Here is a 16,184-nt window from a genome sequence, read left to right on the forward strand (position 1 = left end):
TAAATCACAGCAAGATCTTTTTTGATCTACCTCCTAGAGTAATGGAAATAAAAACAAAAATAAACAAATGGACCTAATGAACCTTAAAAGCTTTTGCACAGCAAAGGAAACCAATAAACAAGATGAAAAGACAACCCTCAGAATGGGATAAAATATTCACAAACGAATCAACGGACAAAGGATTAATCTCCAAAATATATAAACAGCTCATGCAGCTCAATATTAAAGAAACAAACAACCCAATCCAAAAATGGGCAGAAGACCTAAATAGACATTTCTCCAAAGAAGACATACAGATGGCCAAGAAGCACATGAAAAGCTGCTCAACATCACTAATTATTAGAGAAATGCAAATCAAAACTACAATGAGGTATCACCTCACACCACTCAGAATGGGCTTCATCAGAAAATCTACAAACAACAAATGCTGGAGAGGGTGTGGAGAAAAGGGAACCCTCTTGCACTGCTGGTGGGAATGTAAATTGATACAGCCACTATGGAGAACAGTATGGAGGTTCCTTAAAAAACTAAAAATAGAACTACCATATGATCCAGCAATCCCACTACTGGGCATATACCCAGAGAAAACCATAATTCAAAAAGACACATGCACCCCAATATTCACTGCAGCACTATTTACAATAGCCAGGTCACGGAAGCAACCTAAATGCCCATCGACAGACGAATGGATAAAGAAGTTATGGTACATATACACAATGGAATATTACGCAGCCATAAAAAAGGAACGAAATTGAGTCATTTGTTGAGACGTGGATGGGTCTAGTGTCTGTCATACAGAGTGAAGTAAGTCAGAAAGAGAAAAACAAATATCGTATATTAACGCATGTATGTGGAACCTAGAAAAATGGTAGAGATGAACCGGTTTGCAGGGCAGAAGTTGAGACACAGACATAGAGAACAAAGGTATGGACACCAAGGGGGGAAAACCGCGGTGGGGGTGGGGATGGTGGTGTGCTGAATTGGGTGATTGGGATTGACATGTATACACTGATGTGTATAAAATTGATGACTAATAAGAACCGGCAGTATAAAAAAACAAACAAACAAACAAAAAAACAACTACTACTAAACTTGCTTTGCGTTATTTGTATGGAAATATGTTAATATAAATGTTTCAGACATTACATGCAATTTCTAAAAATCTTATATGTTCTGGTATAATGTTATAAGTCATAATTCTAGTTATTTCTTTAAAATATATATCTCAGAAATAACTAAAAAAAAATGGTAACACAGCTTATCTATTCTGGCAAAAATTCATACAGAATCTTTCTTTTTAAATCCTCCCTGAAATTATTAAATGTTGACAGATTTACTATTACAAGGTGTTCAACAACTTTTTTTTAGGTGGCAACTGAAAATTTTCATTCAATAAGAAAAGTAAATGATTACATATTGTTTTAAAAAAGATATATGCAGTTAAAAAGATAATATTATCTATTATATCTTGACATCTTAATATATCAATTGAACACATGCAAAAAAAGTACTTAATATTATACTCATAACTTTTTTTTCTGGAATTTCATTCAAAAGCAGATCCTCAAATAGTATTTCACAACGATCAGCAACTGTATTCAATATATCTCTTTTCATGGCCTATGGAAAACCAAAACAAACCACAATAAGAAATAAAATCCATTTCTTTAAATCTGCATTATTTTATTACCAAAACCTGCCACATAAATGACTTCCCTGTATAATCACGTCCACTAAAATAACTAGTACGTCATTCCATTTGTCCATTTATGTAACAGGCTTATCTATACATTAATAGTTTAACAGCAAATTTACCCAGACTTCATCTAAACAGTAAATTTAAACCAAATAAATGAACAAACTTTTGCATCTGAACAAATAATGCTAGTGGTCCAAATTAGAAAATGCATAACTATGACAAAAGTGCCAGTCATCATTTTTTAAATTTCTAAATTATATTGATTACAGAACAATACCTAATAATTCTTTGTAGGTGTACTTTTCCTGTTATTTAAAAAGTTCAATTTCCCTCAGAAGAAATGATTTCAAATATACTAATATGTTACAACTGTGGAACACTTAATACACTTGTATAATCATCACTTCAAAAAGGTATAAAAATAGACATTCTACATATGAAAATCTTGGGACCAATTACCTGGTACATTTGGACTGCCCAACAGACTGGACTTTTATCAGTTAAAATCAAATGAATAATTATGAAATTTGAGATTGAAAAAAGGTAAAATTTTAAGATTTTTGAATAATTATGTTAACATGCTTCTGTTTTTCATATACAAGTTATTCCTTTTTTTTTTTTTTTTTTTTTACCTGTACAGCATCTTTAACCTTGGGTTTATTGCTATGAATATAAGCTCTGCATTTCACAGCACCCTTAAGGTTTACAGAGCCACTGCAGATCTGGACTGTGGCTGTGGATCTGTGGTCTGAATTCAGAAGCTGAAAGACAAAATCTGTTTAGATTCTAATAGCCAATGACTATTAATTATGTGAAACATTTAAACATTATATATGTGAGTCATTTCATGAAGCAAGAAGGAATTTTTAACTGAACCACGTGTCTGAAAATATTCCCCATAAATTTTTAAAAGGCCTTCATATTTCTCCTTATAAGTTACATGTTATTTTCTGAGTATTTTGAACATACTCTGAAATTAAATACACTACATCTAATTTTTTTCTTACTAACATAACCATCTAAAGTACCAATATTCATTAAACATACATTATTTGCAGATTACTTAGATAAGTACTATTAAGATGAAAAGATGTAAAAAGAAGATATGATCTAGTAAGAACTATTAAGATGAAAAGATGTAAAAAGAAGATATGATCTAGTAAGAGAAGGTACACTATGCAAGACTTGCACAAAAATAACTGGAATACAAAGCAGGATGTGATAAATATGATAAAATTACAAGCAACATATAGACACTCATTTATTTATACATTTTTAACTCATAACTTTTATAGACTGAAAGTAATGCTATAGGCTTCACAGCAAAAAAAAAAGCAAGTCAACTATTCCCGTCACCAGAAAATGATACCAGTGATTGTCATTTTCACCTCACAGACCCATTCTTATTTAATCTAAATAGGGTTAGTTTATGCTTGGTTCTGAGCTTTTTCACAGACATTTTTAACCTTATCATTTCAATAAGTGCCAAAACAAGGAGAGGATCGAAACTTTGAAAGTACTACTAGAGGCCCATAAAATCACACTGGTACCGAAAATTATGATTAAAAAAAAATTGGACATGGTAAAAATATATGTTCTAAGTGTACCTGAAATAAATATTCAACAATAGGGTCAATTCTGAAGAACAGAAACCAATCATACAACTTGTGACCAGTGCTAACTAACCATGTGCCTAGGCACTAAGAAACAGTCAGGAAGTGATGAGGACAAATGGTGAATCAAAGGACTTGAATATGCAGCCACTGAAAGAGCATGAATAGTCAACGTCTAATGTAATTCAGGCAAAGGCTAAATTTTTCTTAAGAATTTAAACTTAAACACAGTCAAGGTCTTGGTAAAAAATTTGTCACAGACCAAATAAATAGTCCAGAAGATTCCAGGTCCATGCAAAAATGTCAATCATCAAACCAAGCAAAAAGGTGATGATGCTGATACTCTATTTGGAATAAGCCTCTTATGATACTTGTAGAGATCACTGATATATCAATAAGTGGAGTGGAGGAGGAGTAATGGGCTTCCCTCATCCACTAAACAGAACTTTACTATAGAAAAATAATGCTCTATTTTACATACTTAATATCTAACTTACAATACATATTATATAACACATTTATAGCATATATATTATATATGCATAAATTAGAACATTATTTTCCAAATGGACTAGACTATATATATAAAAGACTACACACACACACACACACACACACATACACACACACACACACCAAGGAGAAGACTTTTTAAAGAATAAAAGGACTGCTTCACTCCTTTTCGGTGGAAATGTATCTGGGCTCTATACAGGTCAACTCACCTTGGTTTCTTTGGACTTAGGAACAAACTAGCTACTTTGGGAATCTAACCTATTCATAAGTGGAGGAACTTCTGTGATGCTGACATGATATTTTGGAAAAGGAAAGATCCCTCTGGTTATGGAGACCAAATGAAACCTTACCAAAATGGTAACATTTGGGCTAGATCTTCATGTACAGAATAGGAGTTTGACAGTCTGGATGAGAAGGGAAAAAAATGGCACTGGTAAGACAGACGGCTTGGGAAACACACAGAACTTTGAAGGCACAGAAAGCATACCTCTAGAACAGTAAGTTAGAAAATAACAGAAAGGCATGTTGAGGCCCTGAAAAGCCTTGAATTAGACTTTTCTAACTAGTCAATATAGAGCAATTAAGGAATTTTAACCAAGCAAAGTAACACAATCGGTGTCTAACCCCTATACACAATAAATACTAACTGAAAAAAAAAACTAATAAGTAAATGAACAGTGAATGAATGCAAACTGTGATTCAGAAAGGATAATCTGAGGTAATATGCAGGATAGATCAGAAATACGGGAAGATATTCCAAGAGATATACAAACAAAGGTATCAGGATTTCGGAGAATGAATCACTTTGGATAAGAATGAATAGATGGAGAGAGACTAGTTAAGAGTTACTTGTGATAAACTAGGTAAAATAATTATGTTGTAAGGCTAATGGCACTGGGACTATAAGGAAAATAAGAGGTGCTATGCTGCAAAGAAAAAATCAACAAGACTTGATGAAGGGTGACTGGGAGGAAAGTGGTATCAAATACTTATTGACTACTTATTATATATTGGTCATTTTAAAGTTTCCAGCTGGCTGACCGGTGGAATTATTGACAAAAATATATGATACCATATACTATTAATTATAATAAATTATCTCATGATATTATCTTCTACTCTTCTCTCTATATTCCCATCCTCTACACATCTTCTAACTGCAATTTTATAACTAAAATAATTTTAACTGAATTGTTTAATAAACTGAGAGGTCACATAAGCATAACTAGTAAAAAGCATATAGGTAGAGGAATAGCCTTAAAATAAAGAACACTTCTAAAATCAAAAAGGAGGAGGAAAACTGAAGACTAAAAGTACTTTTAAGATACTGAGAAGAGAAATTGAGAAATGTTTAGTGGCCTAAGTCCAACAACAATTTAGTGATGTTGTATTGCTAAACACAGAAAAGGAAAAGAAGAAATTAAAGCATCCTCATATGACAAACTGCTTTTGAGTCTATTTTATTCAGTTAAAAAAATATATAAGTCCTGGTAGTATTTCCCTGTTTCAACATTTTCAGTGTAATTTTTTTTTTTTTTTTTTTTTTGCGGTATGCGGGCCTCTCACTGTTGTGGCCTCTCCCTTTGCGGAGCACAGGCTCCGGACGTGCAGGCTCAGCGGCCATGGCTCACGGGCCCAGCCACTCTCCAGCATGTGGGACCTTCCCGGACCGGGGCACGAACCCGTGTCCCCTGCATCAGCAGGCGGACTCTCAACCACTGTGCCACCAGGGAAGCCCCTTCAGTATAATATTGAAATGAAAAGTTTTCTAAAAACATAGATGTACTTTATACCCTATCTGGCCTCTAGGATAATGTCCAGCAAGATTAAAATCAAAAGTATGCATACTTTTAGGAATAATTATGTAACTTTAAATTCTAGAAAAGAGATGTGTAATTTAAAACAACCATATAAAAACATAAACCTTGCTAATACTGTGTGGGTTCTGTGAAATCAGAGGTATAAATCTGCTTCAAATTAGGTATATAACAACTCTTGGCACATCTGTGCACACGTTTTATTTTTAAGTTAAGAATTGCAACTTTGCTCATAAAACTTACAACACCAAATATCATACACATGTATATATGTATATGTGTGTACATATATATGTGTATGTATACATATATACATTTTTTCCTAATTGCTATCTACTTGATGTTAAAATTTTAATAGGATTGAGGCAATAGACCCAAATAGGTTTTATTAAAATGTTTCTTGGGAATAACTTTCTTAGAACTGAACATTTTTTATAGTCCTTTACGTCTCTAAAATTCTTTGACTCTCTAACAATCACCATAAAAACAGAAACAATTTCATTAAGCTCATTCTAAGAAATATCGTATTTTAATTTTAGATAAGGAGTATGTTAAAATATTTACCAACTGTGTTAGCACTCTGACATCAAAAGAATGATTAATTGCTTGAGTATTTCCTCTAGAAGATTTTTTCTGAAATAACACAAGAATTTAAAAAATTAGATTGTTGAGGTTAGAGTGGAACATAAAAGACAATTTAGGGACTATCCAACATACACTAAGTAACTCAGAGGGAAAAAAGGTCTTATTATTTGTTTTATTTTAGCTTTTTCTATAGATGTGTAACTTTGTGTCGTCTACATCAATCAACGTGCGCTCTTAAAAACCATTAATCTCCTACTTTTATTCCTCTAAAGCAAGGATTGGCAAACTATGGCCTATGGGTCAAATCCAGACTGCCACCAGTCTTCGTAAATAAGGTTTTACTGGAACACAACCAGGATCAGTCATTTACATATTGTCTATGGCTGCTTTCATGCTACAACAGCAGAGCTGAACAGTTGTAAGAGAGAACACATGGACTGCAAAGCCTATATTTACTATTTGGTTTTTTACATTAAGTTCACTGATCCCTGCTCTAAAGGGAGAGATCACCAAAGTTCCTCTTCAAATCAAAGATATTTTAGAAGCCCATATAGACCCTCCTATAAAATGGTCAAACTTAGTTTTTAAACTGTTATCAGGGCAGAACATGACTTTAGTTTTAAGCAAGCAGTTTACATTGTAGAAATTAGATGTTATTTAGATGACACTCTCTCCTTTAGGTTTCAAAATTCCTATGATTTCAGAAATAATCTCCTATCATTTTCTGAGAAAAACATTTGCACTTTAGTTTAAAAGACCTTAGAAATAAAAAGTAGATGAATTGTTTTCATGAAGGCAAGGCCTAAAGAACTAAAGATAAGTCATCTTTTATTTTTCCTTAAGCACAAATAATTTCATAAGTAAGATGATTTTCTCTTAACTCACCTGTCCTTCTAATAGGTCACAATCTTCATCTTTAACTTGTCCATTAATCAAATAAATACTATTTTCTATTTGCTTGGCCCAGTGTATAAGTCCATTCTTAAAAGAAACACAACATGGATATCATTCAAATATAATGCCATCTCAATTAAACTCCCTCGAGTCGACTTTTTTCTACCTAGTATACTGAAATATTAAAAATCCCTAAGTATCAGCAATATGGCATTTAAATTCAATATCATAAACAACAAAAAAGTATATCCCCAATTTTTGGCACTTCACCCATATTTAATAATAGTTTTTCTAATCTTTTTCCCAAACTAACATTTATGTCACAGACCTAGGAGACTTAATAACCACAAATAAAATTCAATAATTCCTGTTATCTTAAAAAAAGTGAGAAAAGAGAAAGAGCCTCAAACAAATATATAAAGCAGTATTAAAGAGGAAAAAATAAGCAAGTTCCATTTACCTCTTTCAATAGGAAAAAATAAGAGAAATAAGTTATGAACAAAAGAATGGTACAGAAATACAAAAAAGAACTGGAAGATGGAAAACAAAACTAAAGATGAAGATAGTTCCCTGTGCTATACAGTAGGACCTTGTTGTTTATCCATTCTACATATAACAGTATGCATCTGCTAATCCCAAACTGTCAATCTATATTCAATAACTTGTGATAACCCATAATCAAAAAGAATATGAAAAAGAATATATGAATCACTTTGCTATACAGGAGAAATTAACACAACATTGTAAATCAACTATATTTCAATGAAATAAATTTTTAAAAAAACTAAAGATGAAGAGAAAGCAAAAAGACCAAACAGTACATCTTCCTACATAATTATATTTTACAATATACATAATTACATGTTAATTAACAAGTATTTATGGAGCACTTATTATGCTAAATACATTAGTATGATAACAATGTCCCACCTCTAATTTTTTAATCTGGGTAGAGTAACAAATTAGTTACCCATAACAATATTATTATAATTAGAATGCAGTTTTTGAGGATTATAAAATGAATGGCATAGACAACCAGAATAAAGGCAGATCATCTATTCAGCAATTACTAAAGAAAATTCATTTTACCCTGATACCTTTGTATTTTTCTCCAGAGTATAGCTGACAGAAGTAGTAGACAGTGGGACATGAATATTAATATATACTGTACACTCTAAAGAAAGCCATGAAGCTGATAGTCCATTTTGATACTTCCAATCTGCTGGTTTTGCAGAACTCTTTAGCAAAGGGGGAAAAACATAAAATATGTGATTTACGTAAAACACACGGAGCAATAAAACATCATAAAATGTACAACCCAGTAACTTATACAAGCTGTTATCTAATATATTTGGCCAAATTCCTTCATCAAAGGGTAATAGGTTAGAACTAAATAAAAATAAAGCATGCATTAAAAGTTCAGTATTCTTCAGCACATCCCAGGCAATCTTGGCAACTCCCTCGCCCAGTGAAAGGCTTGCTTAAAATCCTGACAAGTCCTCTGGTCCTGTAGGTCCCATATGTAGCTTCAACAGTGTCAATTCTGAAGCTTCTGATGGAGAGTAAATAATCACTGAGCAAATACTAGGTGCCAGACATTTTCCTTTCTGTTCTATCCTTGCTAACAGAATACTGCATTACTTTTTCACACTGCTTCTTTTTTTTTTTTTTTTTTTTTTTTGGCCACACTGCATGGCCTGTGGGATCTTAGTTCCCTGACCAGGGATCAAACCCGTGCCCCCCTGCAGTAGAAGCATAGAGTCTTAACCACTGGACCACCAGGGAAGTCCCTCACACTGCTTTTTAGACACCTTGGCAAAATGTTAGTCTGGATCCTGCTGAGTACAGACAGCCTGTTTACTGGGCACTGTGGCTCCCGCAAGCCTAGACACTTTTACTGCTAGCCTCCCAAATATAATACCAGACACATAAACAAGGTAGGGAGAGCTTAACAAAAATATTTTAACAATAAAAAAAAAACACAAATTGTCCTTGTCTGTAGTGAAATTAATCATATTTCAAAAAAAAAACTACAGGTGGTTGTGGACATTAATAGGAAGAGATAGCACTGAAAATTATTAAAACTAAAAATTGAATTTTATTTAAAAATAGTTTGCAACACAGAAAAATCTTTAAAGAGCAGTTTTTCTTACCTTTGGATTATGGATATCATAAGTTCGACAAAATGTTCTTTATTAATTAAGGATAGAAATAACCAAAAAAATAAGAAAGCAATTCTTGATGATCAAAAGAAAATAAACCATCAAAAAATAAAAATAAAGTATATGCATCCAAGAGTTTTTACAAAATCATACCACTTCATGGCATGACACTTAAAGATATGTATACACATATATATGTATGTATATGTTTGTGTAAATACATATACTTACATATATACAAATTCCTCTGACTATAATACTTGTGGTACTTTAAACTATTTCCTACTGCTTATAAATCCTGCTAATCACAATGAATAGAATGATAGCTCTTACAAAACTGTCCTCAAATACAGACCCTTTTTAACAAATAGGAGTGCTGTTCTGAATGAAGTCAAGCCTGGGAATGTTTATTGGGTCAAAGGGTCTGTACATGAAACTTTCTAGTTAAATACCAAAGGAGTTAACAGCCCACCTTCTACAGGGATGATCACTTTTTGAATTTTGTCTTTTTGCAGGTCCTAATTTATTGGGCCCTTGCATTGCTTCACTCCCTTGGTGAGGCTGCCTCATGCTTGGGAGATACTTGCCCTGGTAATATGTAGAGGAAAGAAGCTAAGAAGGCCCTATAATTGGCTTTTAGTGTCACTTGATCTTGGCCAAAGATATAAAAATTGCCAGCTCAGTGCACCTGTGCTTTGCATTGAACATTTTATCTATAGGAACTGGAGGTAAACAAAATAAAAGCATTACTTTGCCTAAGCTGTACCTTTCTGTAGGGGCCCTAGTGTGTTTTAATGTACAGGGGTGGAGAGCTGGTAAAGAGTTCAGAATACCCAGTCCTTGCCAGCTCTCTCAAACTCTTTACAACCCTGATACATGATTAACAACCATTATTACCATTATTATTGGCAGTCCGAATTATGTGTTATTTACAGAAAAACGTACAAACTAAGGCTATTTTTTAAATGATGACTTAAATAAGTGTTTGGGGAAAAAACCTGCAGGAACATTATTTTGGTATCATATACTTTAGAACATAAACACCTAAATAAAAGATACTTTTTTGTAGAAGAGCAAAAGTGAAGTGTCACTCGTTCTGAGACTTCCTCGTCTGTGAAATTCCACAGTCTCTTTTTATTCATAGATTTTTCCACAGCAAATACTAGCTGAAAGAGAGGAAAACACATCAACTGAACGCAAAATAAAATAAGAAAGAGAGTGCAGAAAAAGACAATTATAATATCCTTAAGCACTCATCTAGCTTTAAAATTCCATGATGCTATCATTAAATTTCCTTTTTCTCAAAAGAAAGAGTGAAACTGATTATTAACCATTTAGATTCCATTTTTAGGGATATATAAAAATTAGGTGTTAAATAAAAAAATATAATTCACTGTCATTAATGATCAACTGAACATGATTTTGGGCAACTAACATTTAAGTGAAGTACAGAATAAAGACTTTAAGTAGAATGAGAAGTGACAAGTGATTTTTAACCTATAAAAATGGAGCGTGTCACCCATTTGGCATTTCTTATTTAAATGTCACAAAAGATGTAAGGTAATAATACATAAGGGCACATAAAATATAGTAATAACATAAATTCTAAGTGAAAAAAATCAAAAATAGTGACAAAAATCTATGCCACATGTAAGAATTATAAAAATGCATAGTTGATATGGGGAGAGGGTTCATAAATTTGGCTCTAAGCTTTCTAAAAATAATGTGCACAGAGAAACCCAATCAGTTCCCTAATTCGCACAGTCCATAAGCTAAACAATTGATCAGAAGAGGCATAACTTTCTTTTTTTTTTTTACATCTTTATTGGAGTATAATTGCTTTACAATGGTGTGTTAGTTTCTGCTTTATAACAAAGTGAATCAGTTATACATATACATATGTCCCCATATCTCTTCCCTCTTGCATCTCCCTCCATCCCACCCTCCCTATCCCACCCCTCTAGGTGGTCACAAAGCACCGAGCTGATCTCCCTGTGCTATGCAGCTGCTTCCCACTAGCTATCGGTTTTACGTTTGGTAGTGTATATATGTCCATGCCACTCTCTCGCTTTGTCCCAGCTTACCCTTCCCCCTCCTCATATCCTCAAGTCCATTCTCTAGTAGGTCTGTGTCTTTATTCCTGTCTTACCCATAGGTTCTTCATGACATTTTTTTTTCTTAAATTCCAATATATATGTGTTAGCATATGGTATTTGTCTTTCTCTTTCTGACTAACTTCACTCTGTATGACAGACTCTAGGTCCATCCACCTCATTACAAATAGCTCAATTTGGTTTCTTTTTATGGCTGAGTAATATTTCATTGTATATATGTGCCACATCTTCTTTATCCATTCATCCTATGATGGACACTTAGACCCAGCAATCCCACTACTGGGCATATACCCTGAGAAAACCATAATTCAAAAAGAGTCATGTACCAAAATGTTCATTGCAGCTCTATTTACAATAGCCCGGAGATGGAGGCGTAACTTTCTTAATAATGATATCAAAAGAAATTTCTTTAAAGACAATATTATGTAATATAACAAAGTTCTTAGCAATGACCTTATGGGAGACAGTGACGAGTTTTATAAGGTTACTTCATATATTGTCCCTCAATGCAGGTCAATGGAAACAAAGTTAGATAATTAAAATGCTACAATTTCTGAAATAGGGCCTTTCTAAAATCTTACATGCTTCTTAGAAACAAAAGAGATACAAAAAGCAAGAGGAAGGAGGATCTACTGTATCTCTCTAGCACTGAGCCCACATTCAACCCAACCACAAGAGGATGCACAGCCAATGCTATTAAATACACATGGATATAGATTACATTTCAAAATGCCAAATAGGATGAATGATTGTAAAAGAGGTACATTTATTTAAAACGGTAAAAATGGCAGAAGGTTGAATAACTTGCCAGGGGAGGGATTATCACCATTTTCTTCCTTTACCCCCATAAGTACAAATATCAAAGATTTGAAGGTGGGATTGATGGGAGAGAATGTTACAAAACTGGAAGAATCTGTAGCACCTGGATTCTTAGCTGTACACTTTTTACTAGAAAAAGGTTTGGAAGGATTCTGTGGGGTTTTGCACTTCTCAAGATAATGAGGTCTCCTTCTCTCTTGGGGTGGAAAATAACTTTTGAAGGCTTATTTGGATCTTGAGTACTAAAAGAGATGAAAACTGGCTGCACAGAGTTTGCTTTAGGTCTGGGCTTAAGGGGAAACAGCTTGTGGACCCTCACATTTACTTGTAAACCATGTTACCCAAATGATTGACATAGGAATTAAACAAAAAGCAGGGGATTCATAATAGATACTCAGTCCAGAAATAAAGAATAAGTATCTGACTGTTGTTATTTTATGTCTTACTTTCAGGATCCTGAGAGAATTGAAGAGATGAAGAATTGCAAAACCTATTATTTCACATTACAGCAATCACTTGGAACTAAATGGAAGGTCTAGCAGAATACTGCTACGGCACAAGAAAAATTGTTAAACCATTATAACTTGTTTCACAATAGTAAAAAGTTATCTTTAAAATAACGACTATTTTAAAAATATGTAGCATTTGTTGAAAATATAAATACTGACATGTATTACACTCAAGATACCAAGCAATTGGGTGGAAAAAGCTGTTTCAACATAATCCCAGCATAGAGAATTAATCTAAATATGACTAGGATCACTGTATACAAGTATAATCAATTAAGATATAACTTTAAGAATTTTTGATATTTCAGACTTACTCTATGTAGGGTATTTTGAAATTCATTTCCCATTTCTAAAGTTGTAATAATAAATACTCCAAGAACTAAAAGTCCCCCTGGTAGCATTCTGGATACCTGTAAACAGAAATATAGTATTAGCTAACACAAGCATTTGACATTATATGCAATCTTTTGTGTTTGAGAAGTTAAATATTAAATCAGCAAATGCCTACCTAGTACCAACTATAGGCAAAGCATTGAGGTAGGGGCTTTGAAAAAAATGGTTAAAATATTGAGAAATAGGGACTTCCCCGGTGGCACAGTGGTTAACAATCTGCCTGCCAATTCAGAGGACATGGGTTCGAGCCCTGGTCTGGGAAGATCCCACATGCCATGGGGCTACTAAGCCTGTGCACCACTACTACTGAGCCTGCGCTCTAGAGCCTACAAGCCACAACTACTGAGCCCACGTGCCACAACTATTGAAGCCCACGCGCCTAGAGCCTGTGCTCCACAACAAGAGAAGCCACCGCAATGAGAAGCCTGCGCACCACAACGAAGTGTAGCCCCCGCTCACCGCAACTAGAGAAAGCCCGCACGCAGCAACAAAGACCCAACGCAGCCAAAATGGATGAAAACCAAGATGAATGGGGTGTTATTATGCACACAATCTTCCTAGAGTGTCCTTAACTTTTTACCTTAAAACTACTTTATAAATAAAACCATTTAATAATGACACTCTTTAGCTACATCAATAAATAAACTCCTTTCTCCTAAGATTGAAAACTAAAATATCTCCTAAATTTTTCAAGGGCTTCCACTATCAGCTAAATAAAATACAAATTTTTATCTTAGACTGGTATTGCAGACTCTCTAAAATCTGGCTGATCTGATATTCAGAGCCTCATTTGATACTACTTCCCATGAAATATTCAAGCATCAATCACAAACTTCTCACTGTTCTCCACATATATGGTTAGGCTTTCTAACTCTATACCTTTACTCAGGCTGCTCGCTCAGCCTGAAAAGACTTTCTCTTACACGTCTACATGTCTGAACTCTACTGAATACCTCGAAGTCAGCTTGAGGAAGCTGCCTTCCCTGATCCTTTGATCTCCAAATTCCTGCAGGACCTCAGTGTAGTTTTCCCATGGAGCTTATCACATGAACCTGTACTATGGTTATGTCTGAACCTTACTAGTTGATCTGGGAGCTCCTTAATGGAAGAAGTTAATTCTCAACTACCTTTGTATCCCTATAATATTCAGCAGAATCTGGGATTTGAGCAGAGGGGGTCCAACTTGAAACTCCATTGTTTCCTGTTGTTTAGCTTTACCTCAATTTTTAAAACCTTCTTATTGATATTGGGCATTTATATTATTTCCAATTTTTCTGTACCTTAAAATAATACTGGTTAAAAATCCTGGCAAGTTTCTGTGTTCACAGGATTATTTGCTTATAAAAAATCTCCTGAGGTGGATAACTAGGTTAAAGGGTCATACATATTTTTAAGGATTTTGACACATCCTACCAGTTTGTCCTGCATAATATCTGTGATTTTCCTTCCACATCATTGTGGCTAGTTCTTAGTGCCACATGTATTCCTTTCTACCATCTATACTCTTAGCGCTCTGGTTACCTTTTATGTACTTAATGTATGAGCAAACTGATCACAAAGTTAAGTCTTCAGAAAATTAGATACCATAGTCTAACCCCTAATATATTTGCATTATGTCTGCTGGTGGTTCCCTCTGATTTCATAAATTCTGTTTACTACAGTGACACAAGCTTGACATACATAAATAAGGAATAAAGTTTTCATACTTAGCATGGGGAACTTGCACATCTTTTGAAAATCATCAACAAATAAAATTAACCATTTCTTGCTAGAGGTAAAAAGATTATCTATTTTACTACATAAATTTTATGTTTGTGTGTATAGATGTATATAGACTAGACATAGATATAGATACAGGTATGTAATTTTACAGAAGGCCAAAAGCAAAATTAGAGTAGAAAGTTATTTAAAAACCATTGGAAATATAAGTTTAAAATATTTAATATTTCATTAGAAGATGGTATTAAATATTTATTGCATTTTTCAAAAATATAACTACATACTACCCCCCATCACAAATGCAGATAAACATGTGTGTGTTTGAAGATTTAAAGATAATTGGAGAAGGAAATAATTTTATTTTTACCTTACTTTAACATACTTTATTGGATGATATAATCCATTCAATAACTACTTTTAAGTGAATTTACTCATCATTCTCTCTGACTCACCCCAAATCTGTTTCCTCTTCATGTAATGGCAACGCCATCTTCCTAGACACAGGCTAAAAAAAAAAATCTCAATAATCTTTAGCAACTCTCTCACAATCTCTTTTTACTGCCAATCTACTTGGTCACTGAATCATCTTAATACTAGCTCTTTCTCTGAAATGTTTTGGCAATGAAGTTTTAGCCCACTGCTTTAGTTTGCTTATTTATCCATTCACTTATCCAACATTTTGGAGTTCTCACATAAACCATGGGAACACTATGCCTGGCACTAAGGATACGGCCATAAACAAAAAAGACGTGACCCCATCCTCAGGAAGTTTGCAGTCTAGTCACTAGCTCATGTCACCTTTTTTTGAACTATTACTGTAACTATATTTTCTGCTCTCTCTCTCTCTCTCCAATCCCTCTACTCTCCATTTACACTGTACCAGGGCACTGCAATTACTTTCTCAATTATTGGCAGGATTATTTCTCAATCCTTCTCAATATAAGGAGCTCTGAAAGTCTACCATAGAGCTACTGGCTCCAAAAGAACTCCTTCCTTCCTAGAATGACACTTCAAAACCATCCATAAACTGGCCCCATACAGCCTTATGTCTAAAAGCATTCTTTTATATACACCATGCTTCAATTACACCCAATTTCGTGCTATTCTAACATACCTTTAAATTTCATGCCATTGGGTCATTTATCCACTGTCCTTTTTGCATTCAATGTGCTCCCTGACTTCTACTAGCAAAGTCCTATCCATCTTTCAAGTTCAGAGCCTTCTGTGAAGCTGTTTGAATCCAACCTTTGACAGATATTTAATCATTCCCCACTCTATATTCCTATAGTACTGTCCTATTTTTATTCACTTCTCTTACAATTTGTTTTGGTAATAATGTCTTTCACT

General features: G+C 33.9%; 1 protein-coding gene across 1 annotated transcript in view; it reads right to left on the bottom strand.

The window, feature by feature from the left end:
• The window catches only part of ODR4 (odr-4 GPCR localization factor homolog), a 40,414-nt gene that overhangs the window by 18,320 nt on the left and 5,910 nt on the right, over positions 1-16,184 (bottom strand). The window contains exons 4-11 of the mRNA XM_082834342.1: positions 13,040-13,135; positions 10,343-10,449; positions 9,275-9,311; positions 8,219-8,359; positions 7,113-7,208; positions 6,207-6,275; positions 2,332-2,460; positions 1,512-1,620 (exon numbers count right to left, since the gene is read on the bottom strand). Coding sequence (XP_082690468.1) covers positions 1,512-1,620; positions 2,332-2,460; positions 6,207-6,275; positions 7,113-7,208; positions 8,219-8,359; positions 9,275-9,311; positions 10,343-10,449; positions 13,040-13,135 — 784 coding nt within the window. The remainder of the gene's footprint in view (positions 1-1,511; positions 1,621-2,331; positions 2,461-6,206; positions 6,276-7,112; positions 7,209-8,218; positions 8,360-9,274; positions 9,312-10,342; positions 10,450-13,039; positions 13,136-16,184) is intronic.

Source organism: Leucopleurus acutus (assembly GCF_964270905.1).
Source record: "Leucopleurus acutus genome assembly, chromosome: 2".
Lineage (NCBI taxonomy): Eukaryota > Metazoa > Chordata > Mammalia > Artiodactyla > Delphinidae > Leucopleurus > Leucopleurus acutus.